The sequence below is a fragment of the Pelecanus crispus genome, chromosome 4 (genome assembly GCF_030463565.1).
Source record: "Pelecanus crispus isolate bPelCri1 chromosome 4, bPelCri1.pri, whole genome shotgun sequence".
In the NCBI taxonomy this organism is placed as follows: domain Eukaryota; kingdom Metazoa; phylum Chordata; class Aves; order Pelecaniformes; family Pelecanidae; genus Pelecanus; species Pelecanus crispus.
In genome coordinates this window covers 56635017-56647265 of record NC_134646.1, presented here as the reverse complement: position 1 = coordinate 56647265, position 12249 = coordinate 56635017, and the positions used below count along the sequence as shown (strand labels likewise).

At 44.8% G+C, this 12249-nt stretch overlaps 1 protein-coding gene across 1 annotated transcript in view; it reads right to left on the bottom strand.

The window, feature by feature from the left end:
- LNX1 (ligand of numb-protein X 1) overlaps positions 1-12249 on the bottom strand; it is a 65374-nt gene that overhangs the window by 12454 nt on the left and 40671 nt on the right. Inside the window, exons 4-6 of the mRNA XM_075709069.1 lie at positions 11891-12093; positions 8758-9126; positions 3560-3697 (exon numbers count right to left, since the gene is read on the bottom strand). Coding sequence (XP_075565184.1) covers positions 3560-3697; positions 8758-9126; positions 11891-12093 — 710 coding nt within the window. The remainder of the gene's footprint in view (positions 1-3559; positions 3698-8757; positions 9127-11890; positions 12094-12249) is intronic.

The following is a 12249-nucleotide window of genomic DNA, read 5'->3' as shown; positions in this document are numbered from 1 at the left end:
CTACTCTTCCACATGCCATTTTTCACATGGTTGCAGATAGAAAGGAATTGGAGTAACTCAGCTAAGACAAAGGCAGTGATGAAAGGAAAGTAAAGCCTTTCTTAGTAAACACACGTAGAGCTTTCTTGGAGGTACAACTGATAATGAGTAAGCTAGTTAAAAGGCAATGTTTATCAGTGACTGCATTTCAATGCATTCTCTTCTAAACAATTGTCCTTCTCTGTCATTTTGAAGTGACCTCAGAGGTCAGGAGAAGAAAAACATAACAGTTCATCTTCTCCTCTTTTTAATTTTTTTTTCTTTTCTGTATATTTACTGGAAAATAAATATTTACAGCAGATTATCACAACATCAAAGCCATGACACGTGTCTTGCAGGCAAAAGATGTAGCTGTGTCTGTTTGGAAAATGTACATCACCTGAAGGCTAACCTGCTCGTACGGTCAGAAAACATTGCCTGCTCAAGCAATGGGGTGACAGATTTGTTTTAAGTACTAGACAATTTGTCATAAAGGAGTAAGAAAAGAGGTCCAATTAAAAACAAATGCTATTTAATTAATGGCAAAGCTCCCACTGACTTCAAAGAAATCGAGTCTGGCCTGTTTATGCGTTACAGCCTGGCTTAACAACCTCAGTTGCACAAGAAAGTGTTTCTGACATCTTCTCTTTTCTGAACCCAGGCAGCAGCCAGAACAGTTTGGGCTGTGCCTCCCCTACCTCCGTGTATAGGGAAAGAGCTCGGTGAGAGCCTGTGCAGGACCAATCTCCTTACACACCATACACCCAGCATCACTGCCACCAGAGAAGGATGTGGTCACTACAGACCGTCCTCCTCTTTCTCCAGTGCCTTGTTGGCTGCGTGGCTGATTGCCATTGGCATCGGCCTGAAAGAGAGCTGCCTCCTCACGCTTTCCAGATGCAGGCAGGCTGTCATGAGGGCAACAGCTTGGCCAAAAGTGTTTCCTGACTCGTCGTACGAGCAAGACGGCTGCTGGAAGCTAGAGTTTATTCCTGGTGCTGAATACAGCCAAGGCTTGACAGCAGATTTCAGCCCACATTTACATATGTGCTCTACAGTGAGAGCTGCTTACCTCAAAGAGAGCATTCCTGACATGCTAATATCATGTCCTACAGTAAGCTCAGGGGACAAAAACCATCTTAAAATTAAGAGAATTCAAGTCAGTTAGTAATCTCTCTATCAACCACACATAATAAAGCAATCACACTGATGGCAGCAGGTAGCAGACTCATCAAACCACGCACACACAGGAAACTCTCTTGACAATAAAGTCCAGCCAACAGGCATTGCCTTGGTTTTGAGCAGGAGTGTGCACTGCATTAGGACACTGGACAGGGCCTAGGCTTGCAAACATTACTCCTGCACTAATGTCTATTTAAAAACAAGTAACATTTTAAGTCTGCCAAAGCCTGAAGTTTAAAGATCTTGAATTGCAAATGATGTTCGGTTAAACCTTCAGCAAAAAAGCATGAGAAATTCAAACTGACACACTCACACCCTATAAAAGGGCAAATAACACTCCAGTAATGATTGTATCAGACCAAAAGCCTGCAGTGCCTGAAGCTCATCGTGTCCGCCGGCTGTACTGATCTCCTGATCTATTGCCAGAGCATTTTCTCTGATATAAGCCCTCCACTACACACACAAAGCTAAAGACAGCTAGGAAGAGCTCAGAATTTTCTTTTTTTGGCTGTGATCTTCCCTGGAAAGTGCCCAAATGGTGGACAGAAGCCCACAGCAGCAAGCCCACTCATGCGCTTTTGTAGTGCCCGCCTCTTGTGGCAAACTGGAAATCCTCCTAAAAGCCGTGACCTATCCAACAAAAGATGATTCATTAGTCTTTAAAGGACTGTTGCAAGGTCAGCATTGGCCCTTCAATCTCACAGCTACCCAAAATGATGTTGGATTTACCACAAATTCCTGTCTAATACCTCTCAGTACAGGAAGAGAAAATGAGGATCTAGAGTAGTTTATGGAAGACAAGTCATGTTCCCAAATAATCCCATGTGGTATCAATTAATCAGACCAATGTGGTAGAGCTAGCAGGTGCTTGGAGCTTCACTAGAAATCATACAGTAGCAACACAAGCTAATTGCTGTCCTACACATATCTCCCTAAGGAAATCATTACTTCATTAGGAAGTAATGCCTTGCAGATGCATGATTAGTTGGGCACTATTTACTACTGGGTAGTAGCTACCGAGCATTGACTCTGCTCTCTGGTTTAACTCCTGCTGATCCAGTCTCACCTACCAAGGGTTGTGATTGTGCCTTTGTGGAAAAGGAAAACTAAAAATAGATAAATAAACACTAGTATATTTTTTACACATAAAAACACTGAATAATGTAGTTTAAAAAAAAATCTGAAAAGAAAAAAAAAAGGGTCTCTGAGCATTTGTAAAATGCAGAGCTAGGCTTGTCTCCTGGCTGACAGCTGTGCACCCAATCTGACAGCTGGTTCAGTCCAAAGGTCCCTTTAAGGACACATCTGGCTGCCCATCAGGCAGGATGGATTTAAACCAGCCCTGCCTGTCCACCTCCCTGCTGCACCCCTGGCATGGGTGACCAGGGGACCAGCTCGCAAGGATTTGCATAAATGGTGACACTCAGAGCGATTAATGTAAATTAGTGAGGCACATGACTTTAAATTTAGTGAAATAAACAAATTCAACTCCTGCAAGGACATACCTTGTTCTGTCTATATGCAAAGAATAACATTGAGTAAACTCAGAAAATGTATTTTCAAAGCCCTTGCTGCATTGGTTTCTGCTTTAAAACCTCATATATTTGACCATGAGAGTCTCTCTGCCTTATAGAGCCCATACTGCAAGTCTAAATGCACTAAATGCAGGATGTAACCGGGTACAGAGGAGCAGCTGGAGGGATAGTTCGGTAACCAGAGCCATATCTGGGCAAGGCAGTTGCTCCTTGCCCCAATCCTGTGCAAGTGTCAGGTGCTGCCAGAGCAGAACCAACATGTTTTGGGTCCAAAGTTCCACAGAAAGACTGCATGCTTACAGTGGCCGTGGAGGCTGCAGCCAACGTCTGCTGCTGAACTGCCAGCCAGGTCAGAGCATGGGTGTCTTAAGAAATGAGCAACAGATTAATAATTACCATAATTTTCAAGCAGCTTATGGGAATCTCTCAGGCCAGCGTATGAAAGCTTTTTGCCTGAAGCCTTCGCTGCAGATGGAGAAACTTCAGGTAAGCCTCTTATTTTTGTTGGAGCACATTGCCCTGTGCTGGCTCGCACCCACGGCCAGGACCGTGCCCGTGGCCAGGATGCCGCGTTGCACGCCAGCCCCCTGCCCCACCACTGCCCTTCGCTGCCTTCTTCCCTCCCCACCCCAGATGGAGTCAGGGCAGAAGCAGTGTATAAATAATGAGGAGCACAGGTTTTACATTTCCATTGCAAAATAAGGCATGCTTCTTCTGGTGACAGAAACCAGAGATAACACCCTGAGACACTAAAATGCTAGCTGCCCTCCCAGTCCCCTGTCCCACGGACAGCAGAGAAACCACGCGAGCGCCCATGCCCTCACCTTGCCAGGGTTGTTTCTCTTGGCAGGACAGGGCTGGGGGCTGCCGCTGCTGTAACTCCAGCCCGTCTCCTGCAAGATGTCAGGGGTCTGCTGCCTGGTCTGCCGTGATACGATGAAGTGAACCTGCTTCTCGCTGGCCTGCGGGAGAAGGTACAGCATGAATCCCACTGCCCCAGCGCAATAAACCCCTGCACTTCAGCCCCAGAGGATTCACGAAACGCGGGTCCTATTTAAGTGTGGTTTGGATTTCCCACTAATGTGGTTGCAATGACATAAAACAGTAGCATCAGTTCAGGTCAATAAAATCCATAAAAATTTACTGCCAGCTACTTAATACTTCTCTTGAAAATTTGGTGTTAACTCCAAAAAACCCTACCTATCTGCCCCAAATTTGGCTGGAAGTGGTGATCCACCACAGTGACCAGCTCTCGCACACACCTGCATACAGCACTACAGAGCAGCAATGTGCCTGCCATGGGAGACAGACAGACAACCAGAGCTGCCGCTGCCAGACGGGAACTCTGAAAGAGATCCAATTAACCCTGTAACGAGGGATGTGCTCAAGCCTTGGTTGGTGAAAATGGGGAATAAATGATGTAACTGAGTCCACCTGCATGCAATGAGCATGACAAATGTAAGGCAGCTTAAAGAAAGATGTGCAACCATTTTGAGAAGTAAAATCCTACTGCGCCAGAGTACAGAGAAAGAGGGAGGACACAAGCAAGCACACAGAGTAATGGAGTTTAGGATGGGAAACTAGCCCAAACTCTCACTCTAGGAACAGGAACTGCAAAAACAATTAACCCAAAATAAGCTCACAATGCTTCTGGACCTTTTTGCACAACACAGTCACAATACTTCTGTGCCTGAGAGATGCTGCAAAGCTTCTCCTGAGTTATGTTTGCTCATTATTTTTAAGGTGTGCCGTGTGTGCCTGATATTAGTGTTATTAATTCTGTGTACGGGTGAATTTTTTCTGTCCTACTGAATCAACACTGTTGCCCTAGAAGCCAATGGCTTCATTCTTCCCTCAGTGAGGTTCACATGAATCTGTTCAAGACAACAGCGTTGCAAAGATAGAGCTGAGAGGGAGTGGGGTTTAGCTGGGTATATCATAGATATCTGCCATAAGGGCAAACCAACACACTGAACTGAAGTGTAGAAATAGCCTCAATGCTACAGAAGTATACTCAGAAGATGATAGCAAAACTAATCCTCTAATCTCTTTCTCTCCAAGCTAAAGACCCTGGTGTCATGGCAGGCAGGAGGGGCTCTTAAGGGCCGGTCTCCAGAGGGACTCCTGCCTCCTTGCTCGCAGGTTATCACTGAGGAACTGCTCGGTATCTAATGTGGAGCCCCCCACGAGCATGGCTGGAGGTCTGATCCCCCTGGGGCTGCAGTAGCGGTGCTTGCTGGTGCCGCAGCCCCGGGGGGCATCAGACCTCCAGGCTCGCTTGCTGGCACGCTGACGTGCCCTGCTTGCTGGGGAGAAGCTCCAAGGAAAGCTGGCGTTGAACAAGCAGCTGGAAACCAAACCCGGATCCAGTTGCGCTATTGAAATCAAATCTCCCGCAGACAATTAACAGAAGCCAGAGGAGGCCCCTGGGATTTTTGTTTTTATAGTTTGATTTGTCTTTTCTGGAGCTGGATTCAATAGTAGTAGCTGAGAGTTAAAAAATGCTTTTGTGGAATGTCACTATAGTTAAAAAGAAGCAACCTACCTCTCCTAAACCTCCAGCTTCAAGCCTGAAATCTGCATTTTCAGGCTGTGCTATTTCCAAGGGAGGTGGTATCTCAGTAAAAAATGTGCACTTCTTTTTTACTTTCTCAATATCTTGGGGGTTGCTAGTTTTTTTCACCAGCAGCTCAAATCTCCACAGCTTCACAATGTATCATTTGATACGTACACACATATTTCAGAATAATTTTCTAGTATTTTTACCAGGTCTGTTTTCATGGAATATTAATTCCTGGACTCTGGACTCAACTGGTACCCAAAAGCAGAATGCTGTATCTCAGGAGAAAGGAAACCACCCTGGTCCCTAGTTTGTAATATGATTGAGATGGAACTGAGCAATACAAGACTAAACCTCCTAAGGGTATATGGCCCCACAAAAATCCAGTTTTCTCTAAAACAAACAACTTGCAACTTACGCAACTTCTGTTTGAAACTCATCTGCTGCCACATGGCTAGTCTCAAAGTTGGTTATTTAGAGGAAGGTTGTAAATGTGATTAATTCTCATAGAACAACTAGCAAAAGTTCAACAAGCGTCTCTATTGCAATGTCACATTTGTCTCCAGGTCAGTCAAGTTGAATAATTTCTCAGAAGTCCAGAGTGTTTTAAAAAGTTATCCAAACAACAAGACCAGATTTTGTATTTACATACTTCCATATAAAAACTCATTAACATTTCTACTGGTCAGAATATTAACTACTACTTCATTCTGATCCCTCCCTCCTTCCCTCTGACCACTTGTTTTTCCCACAATTCCTTCTCTGTTTTTTATGCTGAAGCAAGAATTAAAGAAATGAGATTAGCTTTGAGACTGAATGCAAGTAATAGCTGAAAAAATCTACTACAATTAAAATTTGTGTTACAGCCAAAGCAAATCAAGCAGGGTGGCAGAGACACGGTGACAACTGCTGAGCACCTAGGAGGCAATTGCATCTTAAAAAAAAGGCAGCAGTGCTGCTCTCGGCAGAAGCTGCCCCATCTCTCGCAAGGACGATGGAGCACGGATGTGCTCCACACCACGACCTGCTTCCTGCCGGCGGCGGTTGTCGTGATGGAGAGGGGGTCGTGCGCCCGTCGCAGCTGCGGGGGAAAGAGGGAGAGAGGAGGGCGAACATCTGGGGGCAGTAAAGGCTGGCTCAACCCATGCGGCTTCGCTTGATGTGCTCACACAAGCGCCCACTGATCTGTTACCTTGTTCCTTTTCTTGTCGCTCCCATGGAAAACAGATGTGGAATGTCACGTTATTTAGATTAAGAGTGCCGCATCTGACAGAAGGCCATGACTAAAGATGACGCGACAAATGAGAAGCAGCAAACTCCCAGGCATTACGATGTGTGCACGTTCCTAATTAGCACTTATGTGTTTTCTTCATTTCAGTTCTTGTGACTGAGCTTATAAACAGCCAGGCACCTAATATACTGATTGACAACTGCTTCACATATGCTAATGTATAATTGCTAAAGGCCTCAAGAATCAGATTCATCTCAATTATTCATTATTTAGAAGTCAAAACTAATCAGATCCCACAGAAATCTGATGTTCTCCCAGCTGCGCTTGGCCTAACAAGCCACCACCACCTTTTAGTGAATGTTAGTTCTGTTTTTAAAGAAACCAATGGTGTATTTGAAGCTTCCACCACCATTAATTTGAAGACTTCAATGTACTGTGAGTGACACACACTGAGGTCTCAACAGGCAGGATACTGTTGAGAAATCAGAGGACACAGTAAAACATCCCTTCGTGTAAGAAGCAAATTCAAAACACTTGTGGCTTCAGTATAATAGTTTTTCTCTGGCATAACATGGAAACAGGATAGGCAAATGATAATTGATGAAAAAACATAACGAAAAAGACACAGGTTCTGGGAATTTTGCGTTAGACAAATGTGATTCATAGAGCTCACATCAATGCAATGTAATCCTGGCTGTTTGGAAACCTGAATCTCCCCTTTGATGGGCATGTTGTTTAAATTCCCAGGGACTTGTGTGCATTTCAAGCATTATTATAAATAACATCCACTCTTTGGAACCCAATAAGAGCTTGAGTTGCGTTTTTAAACAGTTGTGTGTGAATGGTCTCATTAGTCATTTTTTCCATTTCATCTCTAGGCTGCATGTGTTTTTTGCTTATGAAGCACTGTTGCCTTGTTTTGTAGCCATAAAGAACTGTTCCAAGAATACCAATTTTTTAGAAAGGTTTTCATTCCAGACTTGTTCCCCTCAGAGAATTTAACCCCCCCCTCCCTGCTTCTTGTGCTGCCTTCTGCTCCCAGTTAGCGAGCTCCATAAAGTAATCCAGAAATATGCTGGTCCAGACTTTCAACAACTGGCATTATGCAGAGGGACGCCATTTTCTTTACCTATACTATAAACTTCTCAATAAAACTTGGCGACAGCCAACTGTGAACCTATGCTAAAGGAGGAATCTTTTCCACAAAATGCATGGATTCGAATGCTTCTTTCAGTCCTACTCATGTTACCCTGATTATACCTGTCAGAAAGGGGAAGAAGCCAGCTTGATTTGACATCTTGTTAATAAGGCACATGAAATTCTTCAATACGTGAACACACTGCATGCCTCCAAATTAAATGTAAAATTGCACAAGTATAACAACTGCTATAAATCTGAGATAAAAGCAACAAAAGATTCTTGGTTTTGCTTTTTATGTTGAAGTTTTCTAAAAACATAGGCTGTAAAGAAAGAAAACAAATGAAAATGGTTCTGGAGGGTAAATTAGGCAGAAGCTGACTGATTTTGTAGCTGAGAAAGGCACAGGGGTTTTTTTCTGACAGTTTTGTGGTAAGAGTGTTTAGTGCTTTTGCAGAGGCACCCCTTTAATTCTCCATGTGTATCTAAATAGAGATTTATAAAAGCTACAGCTACAGATCTATTTTCCCCAAAACATCTGGATTTCCATATGCTAGATTTAGGTAATAAATATCTACAAGGTATGGAGTACCTTCAGTCATAAAACACGCCCATGGGAAATCACTGAGTCTGGGAGGACGATGTTCATCCTGAAACATGCCGTCCATTGCCTTGGGCTGCTCTGGTTTGCTCCAGGGCTGCATCAGGAAGCACTGCGGCTCCTTCTGAGCTGGAGGGGTCAGGACCCAGCTGGACCCAGTGCTCCCAGGGTGCAGGCTGGCCTGCCTTTTGGCAGATGGCATCACTCTTTGGTGATGCACAGAGTATATGGACGTTTACACTGATCTGTAGATTACAAAGCCTGATGGTAGCAGGCATCACCGCGAGAGTCCATGCTCATATTCACCCTTGTACCCACAGTGAAACCAAGGAGCTTTTATAGGTGTAAATTCCCATCCGAGCGTGACACGCCCCCTTCCCTCCTCCAAATATACGTGCCTTAAGTTTGGCCCCTGCTTTGCAATGGTCGGTGAAAATACACTGCCTGGCTTTTGCAAAGTTCAGAAACCGGGGTCAAAGTGGTGGTGACAAACCTGTATCAGCTGGGCTGCGCTCTCTGGACTGCCATACCGATGGTCGTGCCCATTGATGGCCAATACCCGGTCGTTCTCCTGAAGCTGTCCATCGCGGGCAGCCACGCCACCTTCCAGCAAGTTGAAAATAAATACCCCTGGTTCATCGGCCTTGCGGACCAGCTTTATTCCCAGCTGCTCGTCTGGACTGCTTTTGTTTAGCACAACATGGAAACTGTCGTCCCTACAGTGAGCATCAAGGGAAAGTCCGCTGTTTCGGCATCGGTACCTCTGCTCTCGGAGCACCATCAGTCGGAGCACGTGGCAGGGTTGCTTCAGGATTGACAGGGCATAGTTGTGAGGCACATTTTTGATGTCCATGCCATTTACCTGGAAGAGAGATGCGTAAATCAGCAGCAGAAAGACTGTCTAATCTGAACTGGCACTGGAGAGGGCAGATCTATTTACACAGATGTCTTCATACGAAGTGACGTGTGCTATTTCAAACCGTGTCACACGGGAGGCCAAGTTTGCGGTGCAGAACAGTCTTCCCCCCAAGAAAAGGACGTGCTGTGCAGACACTTTCTGCCTCTTTTTTCCCCTTTCTCCCTGATAGTCTCCAGACATACATGTTATTTTTTAGCTTTATTATTGCTTTTTCCCAAGCTCCAATATCTTTTCATATATCTTAGTTTTATTCTGCTAGCTTCTGATTTCAAACTGCCTTGCCATCCTTTCCTTTCACTCCCACCAATTTCCTTCTGTTTGTCTTCTTCATTATCTCTCAGCTGTCCTATGTACAGTAAAAAGTAAGTTCCCCACTAATGAATCTCTAATTACAATGAAGAAAAGAGCCTCAAGTAGAAGTTTAAATGTCCTGGATATTTACTAGCAATTATGCTGATATACCACACCAGAGAATTGGGCTTTTTACGTTTCTCAGTGTTTTCCAGGTAAAATTTAGCTCAGTTGGCAGTAAAACTGCATGACTGCCCCTTCTTTAATTTGGCTGGGAAAAGAAAGAGGAAAAAAGAGCTTCCAGTCAATCCAGTCATGTCCGTGTGTGCAAGAGTGACTAGGCATTGCACTTTATCACTGCTAAATGAAAACCAGTTGCAAGGTTGTAATTCGTTGCTGGCTGGAAAACCTGAATCAGACAAGTTATTTCCATGTAGTTTTACATTGCACAGGTTGAACCATTTAAATATTAAGAAACATCTCCAAACTGCAACAGAAATGTTCCCCAGCACGGACAAAAGCATTCGACTGGAGCTTGGTTTTGCAGACTGCCTGTGTGGGCACGACGGGGCTGTCCCCACTGTGGTCTGACGGGGGGTCTGCACCCCTAGAGACACAGCTCAACTAACTTTAAGTTGCCATCTTGGGTACCATGAATGGCATGAGCTGCACCAGCACGGGGCTGAAATTGCTGGGAATCCTCGGTAAATCCCCAGGCAGCCAGCCACAGCCAGGGAGAGCTGAGCCAGGCCTGCCCATGTTGCAATCACAGCCTCACACTGCAGTTTGGATGTGCCCTGCAGGAACAGTTTTGTCTCAGTGGTGCCATTAACTCTGCTGTTCTGTGCTGGCACCAGGACAAAAAACCTCCCCGAAATGCATGACCAGGTGACACTCATCCAGCTGCCGCCTGGAACTACAATCCAGAGGCATGTTTAAACAGTACCGGAGCGAAGTATGCCCACATCATGATCATGAGAAATCCCTTTAGCCACGGTCTGTCAGCCATGAAGCAGAAGGCATGTCACAACTCTGGCATGCCTCAAGTGTCCCCAGCTACCACTGGGGTCAGCAAAAGCTAGAAAAGCACGGTGGCTTGCAGGTGGTGCTCTGAACTTCAAAAGACGGTATCCTTAATAATTACTCACATGGAATACATAGTAGAAGAAGTGAGTAGGGCTGGGAGAACTACTCACTAATGCTACCAGCCAGGCATGTCAGAGCAGGCAGGAAGATGGACATCCAGAGTCCCACCTGGAAGATGACCCTGAGATATGCATGCCAGACCTTGCAATTCACCCCACTCCCAGCTCCTGTAGCCTTATCCCAGCTAATGCCACACTGGTTAGCCTGGGTACCAGCACCGGTCTATCCATGGCAGCATGGCCCACAGTGAACAAAGCAGCCTGCTCAAATGTTTACCTGTAATTTGGAAAACCTATGCTGACTTCTTTGCCATCTCTGGCCATACTGTCACCAGTATTTGAGCTAGCTGATTTAAGCTGCTTTGGGTGTACCTGGGTGAGCTGCAGCTTTACCTTTGGCTTGCAACGTGCATATACCTGTGCATGCCAACTACACACCATCAAAGCATCAAAGCAAGGAAAGGAACTAGTATTTTTTTTTGTGATCACTCTTTTCTTCTAAGGATTGAAGCATTAATATAATTCAGCATCCTTGCAGAGCTCCAAGTAGCTGGGGCAGCTGAGAGTGCAGCTCCCATTCAAAAGCTATTGCTGAAGCCACTGCCCACAAGATCTTTAACCATCTGGCCTAATTCTTGTTCATCTGTTATATATTTCTATAGAAACAGGAGCAGAAGTAGCAGCCAAAAGCTAATGCCTGAATGCTTCTTAAGTTTGTTCTTAGAGATTTCACCTGTGGCTGCTGGTGGAGCAACACTCCCAAAATAGAGTGGGCACCGTCTCGCGCTCTGCGGTGCCGAATACATCATACAGAGGAGCTAGGTGCCAAAATAGCTTAACCTTGATCAGGCCCCTATCACCTATCCTGGTGTAAGTGGGATGTAAGGCAATGGAAACTCACTAACTGAGATTTAAGGTGACAGTTCAGTAGAAACAAACTGGGCAAAAGGCCCAGCCTCTGCTTTGAGAAAAAATTTTTTGCACCACTGGGTCAGAAATGCCATCAGTATATTGCGTTACATTGCATTTTGGATCTACTGTGTTTGGGTAGAAATCAGAGGCCTGGTGATGAATAGGAAAAAAAAAAAATCTGTAAGCCTTGAAAACAGTTGAAATGAATGAAATCGTCACAGCATGCAGTGGAACTGAACATCTTCCCGCATGCATTATTCTACCCACACAAAGAAGCAATATTGCAAATCTCACGATTGACTTGCATCATCTTATTCTTTCTTAGGATACTTTTATCTTGTACCTCCACAGTACTGTACCTTTAGTATCATGTCTCCAGGCAGCAATCGTCCATCTCTGGCAATTACCCCATCTCGATAAATATGCTGTATAATAATGTGAACCAAAGGAGTCTCACTGCCTCCCACAATCCTAATGGCCAGGTTTTCATGGGGATCAGTACGGTTGATCTTAATGCAGGTAATTTCCCCATCTGGAATCAGGTGATACAGTCTGGGAAAACCTGGAAATGCACATTGTGAGGTATTTATTTCACATCACAGCTTTGCTTTCTTAAAACATGTACTGCACAACTTCAAGTACCTGCCAGTTATCCAAACTAGGTTTTACACGTGGATGTGATTTATACTAGGTGGGGAGAAAAGGATATGTATGTTTG